Source organism: Trematomus bernacchii, unplaced genomic scaffold (genome assembly GCF_902827165.1).
Source record: "Trematomus bernacchii unplaced genomic scaffold, fTreBer1.1, whole genome shotgun sequence".
In the NCBI taxonomy this organism is placed as follows: domain Eukaryota; kingdom Metazoa; phylum Chordata; class Actinopteri; order Perciformes; family Nototheniidae; genus Trematomus; species Trematomus bernacchii.
The window spans coordinates 6,589,244-6,606,832 of record NW_022987821.1 but is presented as its reverse complement, the minus strand read 5'-3'; the positions used below and the strand labels follow the sequence as shown (position 1 = coordinate 6,606,832).

Sequence of the window (17,589 nt, the reverse complement as noted above, 5' to 3'; positions counted from 1 at the left end):
ACACTGAGAACAAATCACAGTTCATCCCAATGTTGAGTAGGGGTTATTTGAATTGCATTATATACAAACAACTTGGTAGCTTAACGTTTAATAATGTATGTTGATTTATATTTTTGTTTTAAGAACCAAGCAAAGTAACTAGTCACTAAATATGGAAAAGCATGTGGTGGAGTTAAAGTAGAAAGTAGAATAATTAATAATTATAATAATGATGACTATTATAATGATATTTACAATGGTGCAGTGTTGACTTTTCTTTTTCATTTGCAAACAGTTTTGTTACACAACCACAGTCACATTCACTCTGCATGGGTCATGGCTCTACAATTTCAGTAAAATGTCATCCTAATTCAAAGAAAACATAATTAAAATGTAATCCACGGCCCCTTTTTTTTCATTCTCACAGTGTTCATTCCTCGCTTTATATTCACTCATGCACTCTGAAAGGCTTCGGAGTAATTCTGCTCACTTTGAAGCGCTTCTCCTCGGGGAGAATTTAAAATGCTTGCTGCTTTTCAATGATATTCACTTCATCCTCTCTTCTTCATCTCATGCTATTGTTCTCTTTAAATTATTCTTTTCTTTTCCTTTGTTCGTCTCATGTGTTTTACCAACCTCGATACGCCTCTGTGCCCTATACAAATTCCCTAAAAATAAACGTCCCTTTTCTGTCACACTCAAATAAACTAGATTGACATTTTAACATAACGTCTGCGTGTGCATAACCTCGGAGAATTTACTTGCAGAATAGAGACGTTAGAAGTGAAATAATTGTGGTATACAGAATCTGACAGGTACCTAAATACAGCAAACTATTCATTTTCGTCTTACTTTTAAATTACTTTTTCATTTGTATTATTACCCAGGGCAAAAGTAATCACTTTGTCACCAAGCATCCATGACCCCCTTTTGAATACTACATTATTTTTCTATAATTGGTCAAAAATATACCAGAAACATCATTTCCAAACTATAAAATGATGCAGAAGTATGCATGTTGGCATGTTGGCATGTTGGCATGTTTTCTGTCGCCAGAATTTGATATGAACAGCAGAAAATAATTGCTTTGACAGCCTGAGTTAGGGGGACAATTGAATAATGCATTATGAAACTGAATTAGGTGACTCAAACAGCCAATGCATTAATTTCCAGTCCAAACAGAAATGAATCTGGAAGCGATCACTTTGAAGAATGTGAGTAATATAGGACGAGAGCAAATAATTGAATGAGAGATATAAGGAGTGAGAGATGAATTAAATGAGACACGGAGGAAGTGAGATTTTATGCAGATGAATAGGGAGGGACAATGATATTTAATAATTCATGAATTAATAAAGCGTGTCCAGTGTAAACGCTATTGCTAAACCTCATTGAACAAGAAGTGCAAACGGCCTCTTAGAGCAGGAGGATCATGGGAAGTTGATTTGATTTTTTTTCTCGCCTGCATGCTCTATCTTTTTCCTACTCTGGCTCCAAACCTTGTTCTTATTTTTCTTCACAGTACTCATTTTCTGCACATCCCCCAGGCACTCTGCAGGCCTGTCACAACCACACTGCAATCCAGGTGTAATAAAGTGTGGCTGAAAACTACAAAAGCACGTAGCCTCAGCCCCGGAGCGTCTCAGGGAAACCCTAGTTCTGATAACACGGACAGAGACAGCCCGCCACAATGCATTCAGCATGTTGCACAATGTAAGCCAACACATCAAGGACTTTTTAAGGACAATGTGTAAACTTGCATTCATTCCCTGCAGGCTCAGACCCTTAATTGGATCAAAGCCAATGCATACAGTCTGCACTTGTAACGCTTCAAGCATTCCTCTGGGGTATTGTGTTAGTATGCTAATAAGATCAAACAAGATGCTTAATGTAGTTAACATGTTAGCATTGTCATTAGGAGTATGTTAGCATGCTGATATGTCAAAAAGGTGGCTGACAGCATGGCTGCAGTACAACATCAATTTTTACATGCACACAACATACTAGTGTAACCATCTCGTAAAAAGGTCTATGCACTGTATCCTATGAATAAATGATGGTTGAGAATATGCACGGCTTTTCAAAGTATAAGTCCTGCCAAAAGAAATCAGGCAAACAATATGGAGACAAAAACTGATGCCAGATGATTCCTGTGTGCAAGAATATTTGTTAAACCAGGTCTCTGTCGTTTGTCATGAACTGAAAAGACACTTTTCACTGTGCATCAGCTTCAAAGGTTTACAGCCCACAGCTTTGTGCCAGAAGTCCCCTGACTAAAAATCTGTCACTCCTCTGCCTCATCGCTCACTTTTATCCACTTTTTCTTCTCAGTAGAGCATAAAGATATAAACAAAAACTACAGACCAACAAATAATCTACTATGCCCTAATATCTCACATGTAGATTGATCCCTGTTTGGGTTCAACATGGTTCTGCGAAATATACATTTTGAAGGGTATTTGTTTAAATGTTTTGACAGTTTACAGGCTAAGCAACCGATTGTTAGAAAAGGCAATACATGATTTGTTTAATAAAACATATTCACAGCTAGCTAGGCTTCATATCCTTGGCGCTAAACAGCATTTCATACAGTAGCAATCCTTCCAACAGTATCTTGGTCTTCTTCACTCCTAGGTTATCCATTCAAATCTGTAACCCTTTTCCATGTATAAATATGTATGCAGTGCATGGGGAGATCTCGGTGTTATGAAAGGGCTCTTACTGAAGCTGTCTTACTGCAATGTCACAAAAAGAAAATCTAGAGAGAATTCCCCGATGTCTCCCCGGTTATCATGCTGCATTAATGTTGAATGGGAAAGATGGAGATCCTGAGAACACTTTTCTGCTCAGCTTTAGCACTCACTATGGATGGTTATTCTGTTATATAGTGTGCTGAATAGCAAATAAAACTAAAATATCTGAATTCTCTCGACCTGCACTGCTACTGCTTTGACTCGTTTCAGTGTTAAGATATAAAACATCATAAATTCTTCCCAGTCCATTTTGCCAGCTGTGTCAACTAAAATGAAACACCTTCACATGCACACACACAGCGCCCCATAGACAGCTATACAGTCATCTGTTGAAGAAGGTCCTCATTAAAAGGCTCCTCACTGTGATTTTACCACAGGCCTGTTAGAGGTTAGGAGTATAAGATCCTAAATGAAGAAGAGCTCAACATGAACACCATTCACTTTCTCACATTGAAGCATGAGGAAGAGTCATTCATCCCTTTAAATCCAGCAAAGCCTGTCGCCATCTTGGTTCTTTTTTGGAACCAGCAGTGACCAAAGAGGCTGGAACTTAGTCAAACTGAATGTAAACACAACACATTTTAATGCGAATAACACGCTGTGAAGGTTGAACTGTTTGATAGAAATTCAAGGCCAGAGAGTGATTTTCATGGATGGAATATAAATGCACAGCAATTGAGCAGAAGCGTTCAATCCGTGCTCAACCAGAAGAGTCCAATGGACCTCCTGCAGCTGTACACTGAAGCTGCTGCTACACAGATGCAGGGAAGTGCTTTCTGTTCCACTCTCAGATTAGACTACACCTGATCACCGCTGACATAAACATTCAAAATGAATTAATGGCATCTCATGAGACGCTGCCTTCAGGGGACAGGACGTATCAAATACCTGCAGTTGCCACTGATGACTGATTTCTTCCAAGCATGCTCTAAATATTGCAGCATGAATTATTCTGTAATCACTGTCAGCTCTTTCTCAGAAAATAGACACATCCCGCTCTGATTTCCTGTACCATATATGCTTCATCCATAAATTGTGTGTTGCTCAGCCCTGCCTGTTAGTTTGTGCCTTTGGGACTGACTTATGTAACCATGTTAAGCTTAGTTAGCATATGGTTTGACATTTGTTTCCATGCAGGTTCATGGGCTGAATGCACAAACTAACAAGGGTTCATGGTGACTAATAATAACAGTACAGGTTGGAAAAGAGTCAGTGCTGTCACAAACAATTATGCCTGTTGTATTGTGATGATTAAAAAACAAACACAATGCACAATGCTGTGAGCGAGTCTGGATGTTAAAAAGTCAAGTGCTCTTGTGTTTCAATGGTTTGTGTTCATTGAATTGAATATTTGGCTGCAGTCGCTCTGAAGCGCTGACCCTGCTTTATTAGACTGACCTCCAAGTTGAAAAGGGCCCCTGCGTCAAAATCCAATTTCGGTATTTTGATTGCTATGTTTTTTTGCTCATATTCCTAAATGAATAACCAAATAACCAAATAGAAAATCCTCAGCACATACATAGTACACAACATGTGGGAGGAGGGGGGGTTATTATGGGCCTGGCAGCTAGGTTAATTTGACTATGACAAGATGATGCATGACTGAATCACAGCAAAGGTATATGGACTTAAATTGAATTGCAACTTTTTATCCTGATTTCAGTTAACACAATGTGGTTTTTGCACATTTCATTAACACTGAGTTGAGTCCACATTTTTATATCAAGGATCAGAAACACTTCTTTTAAATTTGAATACATGCCTTTAACTTTACACCACCTGCCTTTTTGTTTGCATACATATGTCTTTTGTTTCTGCATCACTATGTTTTATTCATCTTCATGAATTCTTAATATGTTAAACAGTGTCTGTGTTTTCATTCATCATAATTCATTCATCAGTTTCAGCATGCATCACAATCCTCTTGAAGGAGGACTTTGTGTTGGCAGAGTTTGAATATGTTTGAAGTGAGTGAACACTTAGTAATGTAAAGTTGTAACAACTTCTTGGGGGAAATTGTATTCTAGTATTAGTCTATTATAGTCAGATAACATAATTATCCACTGTCTTCCCTATAGGGAATATAATGAGTGCATTTAATCACATGTTTTACTTGGTGTAATGTGTTTTGGGGCCATCAAATCAAATTACAACAGGATTGTACGGTTAGGAAAGCATAATAAGTATGATGTATAGTTAAAACAATATTGGATGATAGTCATTATTTTTGAGTGTTTTGGACTGAGATAAATCATGGGTCAAAATGTACCCGCGAACACCATGAACGGTAACATCTTTCGAACACAACACAAGGGTTAAATAACCATGCATTGCGCACCGTGAAATGAATAGTTGTTTATGTACTCACGGGTGCCATCGAAGCGAGTGGCGATGGTGTCCAAGAAGGTGTTTTGTGGCGCGATCAGACCTCGCATCACCGGCATCCGGGAGCGGGTGGATCCGCGTCTCTCCCGGCGCTCAGAGCCCTGGTTCTCGGGAGGAGCAGCCACGAAGCCAGGCAGGAACCTGGACGAGGTCCCCGGCGCTCCTCCTAACCCCTGGAGGAGGGCGCCGAGCCGAGACACCCGGGACTCCACGGTCCCAAAACCACCGACCACCGAGCAGGTGATCCCGGCCGAGAGGAGCAGAGAGGAGCCGCTGGAGGCAGCCGGGGAGCGGATGGAGAGATGGAGGCGAGGATGGTCACATTTACGCACGGGTGCACTGCGATGCAATCCCCCTCTCCTCCTCTCCTCCTCTTCCTCTTCCTCTCTCTCTCTCTCTCTCTCTCTCTCTCTCTCTCTCTCTCTCTCTCTCTCTCTCTCTCTCTCTCTCTCTATCTATCTCTCTCCCTCACTTTGTATGTCTTATTCTTCCTCCACCAGCAGCCTCTCTCTATCTTTTTGATATGCAGTCTCTCCTCACCTCTCATCCTCTGAAGTGATGTATGTCTTCTGATGTCTTTATTGTGAAATATTTATTCTCTGCCATGTTTCACACTTAAAGCTGCTACATAATCTTGCATTATTACATTCCTACTTTCTTTCTTCTTGCACTGTTTTTTATTGTGTTATGTTTTATTTGTTTATGTTGCATGGTTGGAGGAGCATGGGATTTAAGATTTCCCTATCCATATCTACACAAAGCACTTTGAATTGCCTTGCGTTGAAAGGTGCTATATAAATAAACTTGCCTTGCCACACTGTAGCTACTGTGCATATGACAATAAAGCCTTTGAATCCTTGAATAAATATGCCACCCCCAAATATACCCAATTAATGTTATGAATTAATTCATATATTACACCACATATGCTTTTTGTGTTAATCCACATGTGCCTATAGGGTTATTAGAGTTGTGTGGGAAGAACATGTGACATATGTTCTAAATGGGAAGCATTCACATGTGTTTTTTTGGACCAGCGCTCTGGAGACTGGATGGATGCTCATAATTAAAATGTATTTACCCTCATTTTGGCTTGGGCAATGTTTTATTTCAATTTAAATGAAATGGCATTAAAATATGGGACACTGGTGAAATTACAGGGGCAATTAAGAATACTGGATTGTAATTTGTACCCACAGAAATGCAACTTTTACTCGATGTGTCTGCAGGTACAGTATGAGTTATTGTTGAGTGAACTGTATGACTTAAATCTCACACAAGCAGACATCTGTCCTTAAAGCCTCCAGGGGTCAACAATTGGTGAGAAAAGAAACACTATATGTGTCTCCAAACTCAAAATCCTGAGGTCGTTTTTCTCAAGGTGGACATTTTTACACTCCATGCCTCAGGAATCCCAATGGGTCTGTTATTCCCACTGGTGGAACGTGAGAATAACTCTTCTTTCTGTGCTTCAAAGCAAACACATATACTGTAGGGAAAAGTATACGTGCAAGACATAAGGAAAGAAGGTCCTCCATAAGACATTGTACTTTGTCCTCCACTGCATGTTAATTATAGCTGTAGTTAAAAGTTACTTTAGGATAAAACTTCAAACATACAACTTGAGTTTATAAAATAGAATGCATCATAGTGATACATGAAACTACCCTATGTTTCAGTCTGTAAGAAAACAAAGCAGGTGAGTCAGTAATGACTTGTTGCCTGTGTTGCACCACATGACTGCTTCTAGAAAACAGACTTAAGGGAGAGCTACTGTCTGCAGATCAAAACAAGTTAAATTGAGGCATCCATACCAGTAACACCTCCTGAGACATGAGAGCTCCTCACTAAACCACTGCAGCAAGACGCTGTCAATCACATGAGAGGAAGCTAGGTGGAGGAAGGAGGAGTGGTGGTGCTGCAGAAGAAGAAATCAAATGAATGCACTTTGGTCTGGATGTTAAAGATTGCAGTGCTCCTCTTCTCTAACACTGAAATACAGGCCATGAGTATTAGTAAGGAAATGCTGCCCTCTACAGGACAAGAAGCTCAGGTAGCCTAAGAGACATCAATATATTACAGTTGTTTCATTGGCTTTGGCTCAAATCATTAGTCTCGTTCACGCAAATGTGTGTTTTAGTTCATTTGAGCAAGAGAGTAGTGGAATGGGATACTAACTTTCTTAACTAGGATACCAACTTTCCTATTAAAGAAAGTATATATCTCATTCACTACCTAGCCTCCAACATGAAGTTTGTTTGTGACTGACATCATAACACAAGATGCTCCGGTTCTTTCTGTTGTTTTCATCCACTTTATTTCAATTTTCCTCTCCTCCAGGTGTGTTTATGAAGCAGGTGCACTGAGCACTCGGGATAAATTGCTTTTCCCAGCCGTTGCGCATGCGCCCTGGTGGCCAACTCGAGTAGAGGCCCGCCCCTTTATTTTAAACCAGACCGACCTCCAATGTAGGCTGTCTTTAAAATTATTAATTAAACCACATTTCCCTGCACTTTGTAAAAAAGAAAGCACTAGAACTGCTAAACTAAACTCAGCATTTACAGGACTGCAACACCAAAGTGTCCCATTACCAGTGGTTTAAGAAGTAAAAAAGGACATAGTATAGTACTTGAAAAAATGAACCTCCTGTTCTCTGTTGCTATGTCTTGACATTTTCCAGATAACCCCCCAGGAATTGAAAAAGGAAATGAAGGCAAAACAAATTGCAACATGTGGAACAAACAGTTTAATACAAATATAAAAGTTTGGCACAATGCAGGTAGACAATTTACAAGGAATATTTCAGAATAAATACCATGCTGTATTCTTGAGAATAAGCAGATTTGACTAGCATTGATACACTAACACTCCCGGTGTACAAAGTGAAGCTAAGTCAAGTGTGACGAGTATAAAGAAAACAGTAGATGAGGCCCAGAAAGGAGTGGACGCTGGGCCGTGTGTTTCTTCACTGTTAAAAAGACAAAACAGTCCCTCAGCTTTCCTGCTGTCATTCAATTTGATTAAAAAACAATGTTTGACTGATAGTTCGGTCAAACATTTACATATGGAAAACCAGTAGAGTGATGTAAGGCACAGGGAGGACCTCCTGCTGCCGACAGTCAGACATCCGGCTCGTTTGTGGAGAAACTGGCATGTTCCTCAGGTCAGAAACATGTTCCCTTTGGGAAGAGAGGAGGAAAGATCACTTCAATAACATGTCAATACTGCCAAATCACATCGTAAATATTACATGTTGATGCAATGAGCTATTCTACAGAGTGTTATTGCCCCCTAGGTGGAACAGTGGTGCTACATAGTTAATTTGCATATTGTATATAGACAGCAGAGGTGTAAAGTAACTAAGTACATTTACTCAAGAACTGTACTTAAAGGTCCCATGTCATGCTTTTCCGGTTATTACTCGTCCCCTTGTGTGTTATGAAGGTTTTTATGCATGTAAACCGTCTGCAGAGTCAAAAACCCTCAAAGTACACCCTGTAGCGAGTAAAACTCTAACACAGAAAATACCTCCCCCAAACGCCTCGTTGGAGATTTCTCATGTTCCATTGTTTACTTCCTGGGCACTCTGACGTGGGGTTACCCAGAGGCCACACCCTCTGCCAGCCTTTCACGAAACAAAGCTTCCCAAACCTTTCAGCGCTTCATGCCGGATATGTACAGCGTAGGGCACTGAAGAACGATGCTGTTCCTACTTTGTTTGGACCAGCGGGAGATTCAGGTACACAACCTGTAAGTATTCATTGTTGTTTGTGTATTTATAATGTTTAAAACAAACAAGGTATCTACTACGACTGTTTAAATGGGTAAACGTTTTTCGGGCTACTACGTTGGGATCGTGGGTTTGTGTGTGCTCAGGATGAGTTTCGCTTGTTCTCGCTGTATCGCCGACACGGAAGCCTGTCTGCAGCTCGCAGCAACGAGCCTCAACGTCGCGACTAATCAGAGCACACTGGGCTCACAGGGAGGGGGGGCAGGAGCTCCAACAAGCCGTTTAGGACAGAGAGTGAATACACATACTATACAGAGATGCTGTATGAGAAACCAATGTGAGTTTGGAAAATTGCACAATTTAAATCTATTCTAGTAGACCTCAACAATGGAATTATGATCAGTAGAAATGGCCATGACATGGGACCTTTAAGTAATATTTCTCTACTGACTGTTGAATAGCCGATGTATAACGGCACTACTTTATAACACATGTTAGCTGGTCCGTTACCTGTGTGCAGATCGTCTCAGTCGTCCTTCTTGTTGTCTATGAGCTCCTGGGTGATCTGGGCTAGCCTCTTCTGCTCGTCTCTCTGCTTCTTCAGCGCCTGGTCTGCCTTCTTGCTCTGGTAGATCTTCACCCCGGCGAACCCCAGACACAGGATCAGGGTCTTCAGGGCCAGGATGTAGAGAAGGAGGGGGACGTTGTCTAAAGCCTGAGGAAAAAGAGAGTATATATATATATTTCAGAATAAAAATACCTATGCATTTCCTTTTCTATCTTCTTTCTTCCAGCAATGTCTTTAAACTAAAACGAGATTAACAAAAGAACGGTTCCTTCTAGCTGGAGTGGAAAAACCTTGTTCTTTTTTTTGACAGATTTTAAAGAAAGGTCTGGAACATTCAAGGATCCTGGAGATGTTTCCAGCCCCCCCTCCCCTCCCCTCTTATCCACAAGAGGCCTCAGCTGTCCAAATGGGAGATAGAAGTAAATTTAGTCTCCAAGAGGGGAGGCGGGGTGAGGAAGAGTTGACAGCTGCTCACCATGTGCAAACGGCTCTTCTACGCAGTTGCCCAGACTTCATTCATTCATTTTTAAAACACCCTATGATTTAACAGTGCCCTTTTTTATTTGGTATACACACACACACACACAACACATAGCTTGGCATTTACCAGTGGTGGAAGATGTACTCGCATGTTTTACATAAGTAAAAGTAGAACGTAAAAGTCCTGCATTCAAAATCTTCCTTAACTACTCTGAATTGTGGTGAAGTAAAGTACAAGTACCTCAGGATTGTATTTAAGTACAATTAATGTACTTTACACCACTGGTTACAGGACATCTACGCAGTTGCCCAGGCTTCATTCATCCATTGATCATTTTAAACACCAAGTTTTAAGGGATACCATCACAACAGTGCCATTTTAATTCGGCATACACACAACCCATAGATGGGCATTTACTGTAGACATTGTCAACGTATTTATAGGGTTAGTTAAACACATTTCCAAGAATATTCTCGCAGAAATGCCCTGAACTTCACTGCTACGCACACACTTAAAGACAAATGGAGCAATGGAAAGACAGCATTGCAGAACACTGGTTAACCTTTAGCATCATGCTAATGACTGTACAGCCAACTTATAACAAAGGAACCACGTAGGAAACAGCCGTTACACTAATAACATGCATAATAGATGTATAACAGAATAAATAAGGGTCTGTTTACCTTATAGTTGATCATGATTGCGTGTGTAGTGTCAAAGTTTGTTGTTAACTGTGTCAACCGTGGAGGCTTTAATGCTTCTCTGGAGGGGGCGGGGCTTGTCGTCACGGTCCAATCAGTTGGACGTAAACTGTGCTGCGTTCAAGAGCCCCGTGGACCGTTTCAAATGACTTGACGAAGTAGTTTTTTGCAACCTTTTTCACACATTCCAAGTAATCCACACTGAGTACAGCTATTTAAATAATATTACAAACAGTAAAAACATGTTTACCCTCCCGGTTGTTTCATTTGAGTGACGTTGATTTTCATTGGTGTGAAGTTTATCCGACGGTGAAGAATGCAACGTACAACACATGGATTGATTAGCTCAGATGCTAACTATCAACTATTTTGGGTTATACATTTGTTTTGTTATTATCTACAGACTGGTACATGTCTCGAAGCAGTGAATTAGCAATAGTAGAATACTGGCAACATGCTAAATGGAGCACAAGCAGCTGTAAAATAAAATAAAAGTGTCGGGCTTCCAAAGTGCAGGTTCATTCGGATTTCCCTGGGTATCCGGCAACAATCCCCTCTTAAATCACCCTATTGGACAATGCCGATGACGTCATGTGTAAGCGAAGTTTACTGCTAATAAAACGCTTAACATCTGTTGATATGAACGTGTTGGATATTAATTATCACATGTACTGACTTTGTTTACCATTAAATAGTCACATGACTGCGTACTACAATGCGCGTCACGGTGGCCGAGAGGTTAAGGCGTTGGACTCGAAATCCAATGGGGTTTCCCCGCACAGGTTCGAATCCTGTTCGTGACGTTAATCCGTTTTTTCCCCGCACAGGCAGGTTCGAATCCTGTTCGTGACGTTAATCCGTTTTTATTTTTTTATTTTGTTGACAAAGCGGACACGAGTTCGAGTCCGACATGCGACCTTCGTCCTATCTACAACCATAGAAAACTTAGATATGATCACTTATTCACTGTGTGAATGCAATATATGTGGATTCATTGTAAGATTTCTTAAAATATATTGGGTTTAATCTAAGCATTATTAAGGTAACACCCGTGATTTAATAAATGAGCTAAATGTAACATCATTAAGGAGAATAGTCATAACAAGCATTTTGAATTAGCAAGGTAACTTGAAAATGTACTTTATTACACAGACTTTATACAGTTGTAATCACCACAGTTGTATAGAATGTAAATACATGTAATATTGAAACTGGAGTGTAGATACTGCAAAACTGGCAATGACAGGGCATTTGTATTGCGTCTGCAAATAAATTAAAATCATGACAAACAGATGCCTCATATGTTGTTTTCTAAGTAGAATAAGAATGTCATTGTTGGACAAATACCATGTAAAGTACATATATTACCTACCATCTCCATACGAATGTAAAATGAAAAAATAAAAAACGATATGGCATGCAGTTTGTCTCCAGCTACATACAGTTTATACATTTTCAAAAGGTTCACATGCTGTCAAAAGCGAGGAAATAACTGAACGTACAGCTTGATCTGTGATGTACAGGCAGCACACACTGACCTAATGGCTCACTCTGCATGTGCAAAGACAAAAATACTTATCCTTTTCATTAAAGTGACTTGAAATATACTCATCCCCGAGTCTTTCTCCATTCTTCCACATGTCTATTTGTCAGTATATTAATCTTAAGTTGCCTCCATCTATTCATCCAGAGTAAATCTTACCACAGACTGAACCATTCATCTACACATTTGAATTCCCTTATTGTAAATACATCCCATGAAAACCTACAGTGTCATAATCATTCAGAGAATTCACACTGGCTGGTACTTTTGGGTCATTTCACCTAGCCAAGGTTTAGTTCAGATCATTTCAGAAACACTACATCCCTAAATGTAACACAGGTGCTGAGCAGTGGTGTAACAGTGATAATAAAAGCTGAGTTTGAGCAGAGAAGTATCCTTCCTTGTTTACCCAAACAACCATCTCTACCTTTGCAAATCTATAACCCTGGTGCAACTTGATCATGCTTGTGTTGGTCCGAAATGATACTATAAGCCTGGTTTCCTTCCTCTGTCTGTGATTAAATATCTTTTCCCCTGCTCAGTATTTTCTCTCATACATTATTTACAACTAGAGGTAGGGTGTTGCTGTATATATCATCTTCTGGTCATGTTGTGCCGGTAACAGCAAAGTGAAACAGTCCCTGCAGCGTTACAGCACTTCCTGTCTCTGCAGACAAACTGGGAGTTTTTAGCCGCTTCTATCTTCTTAATATATCAGTAACGTGCTCTGTTGTTGGTCCTGGACATGGTGAGAGGCAGAGACACGGATGAGAGAGAGGAGACCTCCCAATAAAGAGAGCGGGACAGGAACAGCTGGTAGAGGATCACCATGGAGATGGTCTGGCAGAGGATCACACCGATGGTCACCACCTGTAACGAGAGAAGAAGAGATGGAGGGTCAGAGACAGCCGATGAACACTGGTGACCATTATGTTGCGTTGCTGAAATGTTATGAGTCTTCATACCTTCTCCCTCTGGTGTGCGTTAAAGATGGCGGACGTGAGGAAGATGACAGGATGGCAGAGGAACCACAGGAAGCATCCCTGCAGAGGACAATTGAAGTCGTTTTTTGAGTGACGTTGATTTTCATTGGTGTGAAGTTTATCCGACGGTGAAAGAATGCAACGTACAACACGTGGCTTGATTAGCTCAGATGCTAACTATCAACTATTTTGGGTTATACATTTTTTTTTGGTATTATCTACAGACTGGTACATTTCTTGAGGCAGTGAATTAGTGATCGTAGAATACTGGCAACATGGACACACGGATCACCACCTGATGCAGACTGGTGTGTCTTTCGGGCACATTAGCTTACTGTGTATTTATATGTCTTACCTTGGCGAAGCACAGGTAGAAGTCTCTCTTCAGGGTGCTCCTCTCAGTGGAGATGATCTGGTAGAGGACGGAGGCCAGCAGGAGGGCGAGGACCACCCGGAGAAGCATGAGGAGCAGAGCGGCGACACTCTGCTGGACGTGGAAGCTGTGATGCTGACCCTCGGATTCAGAAAACTGCTCCCACAGCAGCAAGCCTCCCTGAGAACGACACAGTTTCACTCTCAATAACTTGAATATTATCATAAGCTGATGTGTTTATATCCAAACCACAGGCAGGTTTATCCACATGCATACACAATCTGAGGTTTTTAAATGAAGCCTCAAATGTCTGAAACCGAATCCTCTATTTGAATAAAGTGAATCATTCATAAATGTTCAAAGTTAGTTTTTTTTGTTATTAAATCCACATTCTTTATTTAATATAACTCGTCAGTGGGAGCCTCCCTTTGAGTGTGGCAAACAGGAGGGCCAACACTTTTTTCAACACAGTTAAATATTGTTTTTGGACTTGAGTTATTGGAAATATTTGGACCACACAAGTCAGAAACAATTGTATGCAACCAAAACTGGAATCTAATTCTACAAATAACATCATATTAAGAGTGTAGCCTACTCTTTACCTGCAACTATGCATGATTACCAACACAATAAATAGACATGATTTAGAGTGTGTATACAAAGTGTATCTTCATGAAGCCCTGATAATAGCGTACCTGTACGACGACCCCCCCCCACAGCCACGGCCCTGGACCTCGGGGTCTGTTCCCACTGCAGAGGGCCCGACTGAGGCTTCCTGCCGCGGCTCAGAGTCCAGCCCACACACAGACTCAGCAGCATGTACAGCATGGACACCTGGGACACCATATCCCAGACTGCACCGGGAGCAGGAAGGGGAAGAGAAGATGGCACACAACTTAAAACTAAGGCCCAATCCCAAACCACGCCCTACACCCTACCCCTACCCACTACCGTTTGCGCGTTTTTTACTTGGGATCATACCCTTGTTTCGTCTAGAAAAAAAATGTGTGCATTTTATTATAAAGTTGTGTATATTTACAGACTGTTGCAAAAACTAAGAAGCTTATAAAAATCAGGTTTAAAACCAAAAGAGCTTTACAAAAAAGCAACACAATTAAAGATATTTGGAGTTTTATTTGAGTTATTAATGTTAATGTTTTGTCAAAGAGATGCTGATTTGAAACCGTTGTTACATACAGTTACGGCATTTCCTGTTTCTGCCGGAGAGGGGAGTTTGTCCCAAAGCTTGCCGCTGTATTTACTCCCTCCATCTGACAGGAGGGAGCCTCGTTGAGCTGCGAGTGTCACTCCACGGAGTTGGAGTGTGTAGGGGTAGGGTGTAGGGCATGGTTTGGGATTGGGCCTAAATGTATACATGAAATATGAATACAGAGGAACATACACTCTGCCAGGCTGCCCATCAGATGAAGACCAACACCGTCTCTGGAGTACCTGCAGAACAGGAAACAGTGTATTCATTAAATACATAACAAAGAACACTGTAATAAAAATGTTTAAAAGCAATCAAAGGTTACTTTCTTAAAAACTACGTGTGGAATCGCTTATTAATACGTACATCATTATCACTCTTGCCTTCAACTCCTAATCCACTAACCCCTCACCCTTATTCCACCTAGCTTAGCACTTTTTACTTATGTTGCTATTTTTCATCTTTACTTGCTTGTAAAGCGCTTTGAGCACCAGGAAAAGCGCTATATAAATCAAATGTATTATTATTATTATAATAATAATAAGAGGAGGACTGGAAAAAGCCAATATCCACTTCACCAAGAACTCCTTCATTTTTACATCAGAACACTTTTATTTGTGCTTGGAAATACTTACAGGTAAAAAAAAGGTAGGAACTGTTGTGCTGAATATTTAAATGTGATGTAATTAGGTCTCATGTCAGATGTTACCTGGCCAGGTGGATGTAGCTGCAGAGCGCGGAGCAGCCCTGCAGAGCCAGCACGGTGCTCAGCACTTTGAGGATGGAGTGCATCGGGCCGCCTTTCTTCAGAGCCTGCTGCAGAGGCTTGAAGTAAATACAGCTCGCTATGAAGTAGGCCAGCAGCAGGAGGAAGTAAAAGGTGTGGAGACCTGGGAGAGCGAGAGAGAATATAAGAGTCTGTCACTCATGAATGATGGAGAACAATTCCTACATCTCTGGATATTAAACATTGGGCATAGAGCAAACCATTAGGCACTTTGAACCCTTTGAATATGTAATGTATTCTGAGTACACACAGAGCACTGGGTGTGGATATCTAACAAGTAACATGTAATGTAATATCTCTATTAAGACAGAAAATAAGGTTAATGAAAGGCCTTTAATGCAAGCAGATGTGTGATAAGAACCTAATAAAAGTCCTGATGGTAATATGTTGATGTCTGACCTGCCTCCTCTGCGCTGAAGTGCTCCAGAGGATTTCCTGCTGAGTCAGCGTTGAACAGCAAGATAGAGAAACTGAGATCAGGGTGAGAAGGGATCACTGCATCCTTCTGGAGAGACAGGAGACAAAGAGTGATACATTACTGCTGTCAATACCAAAATAACTAATAGAAGGGTTATTGGGTGACTTTGGTTAGTGTTTGATTCACAATAGTCCCACATTAACACAAAAAACTAACTACACCAGGAACCCTTGTGTTCTGCGAGGTAAAAATAGGATTTTATGATTTGTTTTTCCCGAGCAACAGCTGTGGTTTTCCGGCAAAAATGACTTGACGTGTTGAGAATATCATAAATATATTGTACACTTCAACTGATATCGGGTTGCTAAACTATATTTTGCTGCTTCCCTCCTTCCACAGAAGTGTTCTCCTTAGCGTACTCCTCTTCAAAATACCCAAACTATCCCTTTAAGGCGGTTTAGTTTGATAGTTACCCGACATGTGTATCTGTCTGCGTACAGGACCTGCCAGGCTGTCGGAGTCGACTGTTTATGGATCGTCTGGTTGTATTCATCTACAGTGAGAGAAACTGAAGCAGGAGGACAAACACAGTGACGTTAGGGATGAGAAAAAGAATACAATCAAAGCAGCTCTGTAGTGTAGTGTCTCTTCTTACTGGCGTGCTGAGCTTTGCTGATCCTCTCCGAGCAGTTGAGGCTCTCCAGCTCTGAGTCCATGTCCTGAAACAGCAGCAGTCTGGACTCCTTCTCTGTGGCCAGGGGAACGTTATCCAGCCGGATCACCAGCAGACCATCAGAACCTGAGACAAAACGGGTCAGAGATATGTATTTATTTATACGATTCATCAGATCATCATCATCAAATCATCCCTGCAATTCTCACTATGCATTTTTAGTGTCAGCATAAATGACTCACTCACAGTTATTCACCACAGATGGCATTACACAGCATTTGAGGTCGTTAACATTTTTTTTCTATACGAGTGTTGGTTTTAGTTTTCCATTAGTTAAAAAAATATATATTTAAGAAATTACCACAGTAGATATAATCCGATTAAGTGATGAGGTCCATCCCATAGGTAAATAAATATAGATAGATACTTTATTGATCCCAAATTGGGAAATTACTTTGTCACAGCAGCAGTGTGTTCACGCATTAACATATTTAAAAGGTGGAATATTATTACAAATAATAGCCTACTGAAATGTTTGCATCAAAAAATGACAGTATATTGAAAGACACTTCGTCATTACACCATGTTAAAATACTAATTAGTTACAAACAGATGAAGATAAGCCTGTCACTGCAGAAATGACACGTTTGCATCTTTAAATCAGTGTTACCTTGGTACATGAATTTAGTGATGAACTGTCCTCTCTGCTGCCTCGCTGATTCACTCTTAAAAAGTCCCGTCACACTTTTACCAAAAGCCTCAGAATTAAGCAGCACCAAAGCTGTAAGTGTGGCTAATAAATACGACATTTTTAACCTAATGCAGTTCACCGTTATCGACAAATAAACTCATGTATTCAATAAGCCACGAAGCGCCTGCTGACAGTTTGATTGATTTGGAATTCAGCGAATCAAACCGCGCCTTTGTTTCGCTGTCATGTGAAGCAACCAATCACATTGCAGAAACCAGTGTACATGTGATGGATGTCCCGCCTCTTTTCAACGT

General features: G+C 40.7%; 2 protein-coding genes, 1 long non-coding RNA gene and 1 other non-coding gene across 4 annotated transcripts in view; 1 reads left to right on the top strand and 3 right to left on the bottom strand.

Moving 5' to 3' along the window:
• LOC117499026 (potassium voltage-gated channel subfamily H member 3-like) overlaps positions 1 to 5,318 on the bottom strand; it is a 29,835-nt gene extending 24,517 nt beyond the window's left edge. Inside the window, exon 1 of the mRNA XM_034151254.1 lies at positions 5,101 to 5,318. Coding sequence (XP_034007145.1) covers positions 5,101 to 5,176 — 76 coding nt within the window. The 5' untranslated portion in view covers positions 5,177 to 5,318. The remainder of the gene's footprint in view (positions 1 to 5,100) is intronic.
• A 2,526-nt stretch (positions 5,319 to 7,844) lies between these two features.
• LOC117499025 lies at positions 7,845 to 11,127 on the bottom strand. Its single transcript, XR_004557646.1, has 3 exons — positions 10,580 to 11,127; positions 9,358 to 9,562; positions 7,845 to 8,296 (listed from the first exon to the last, which is right to left on the bottom strand). It is a non-coding gene; the product is annotated as an uncharacterized LOC117499025 (long non-coding RNA).
• Positions 11,128 to 11,318: 191 nt separating this feature from the next.
• Positions 11,319 to 11,400, top strand: trnas-cga. Its single transcript has one exon. It is a non-coding gene; the product is annotated as a tRNA-Ser (tRNA).
• A 321-nt stretch (positions 11,401 to 11,721) lies between these two features.
• On the bottom strand, positions 11,722 to 17,446 carry gpr180 (G protein-coupled receptor 180). Its single transcript, XM_034151253.1, has 10 exons — positions 17,255 to 17,446; positions 16,567 to 16,710; positions 16,385 to 16,479; positions 15,893 to 15,998; positions 15,416 to 15,596; positions 14,899 to 14,948; positions 14,204 to 14,350; positions 13,479 to 13,696; positions 13,106 to 13,183; positions 11,722 to 13,010 (listed from the first exon to the last, which is right to left on the bottom strand). The coding sequence occupies exons 1-10, from the start codon at positions 17,391 to 17,393 to the stop codon at positions 12,855 to 12,857; spliced, it is 1,314 nt and encodes a 437-aa protein (XP_034007144.1). The 5' UTR covers positions 17,394 to 17,446; the 3' UTR covers positions 11,722 to 12,854.
• Between the last annotated feature and the right edge of the window lie 143 nt (positions 17,447 to 17,589).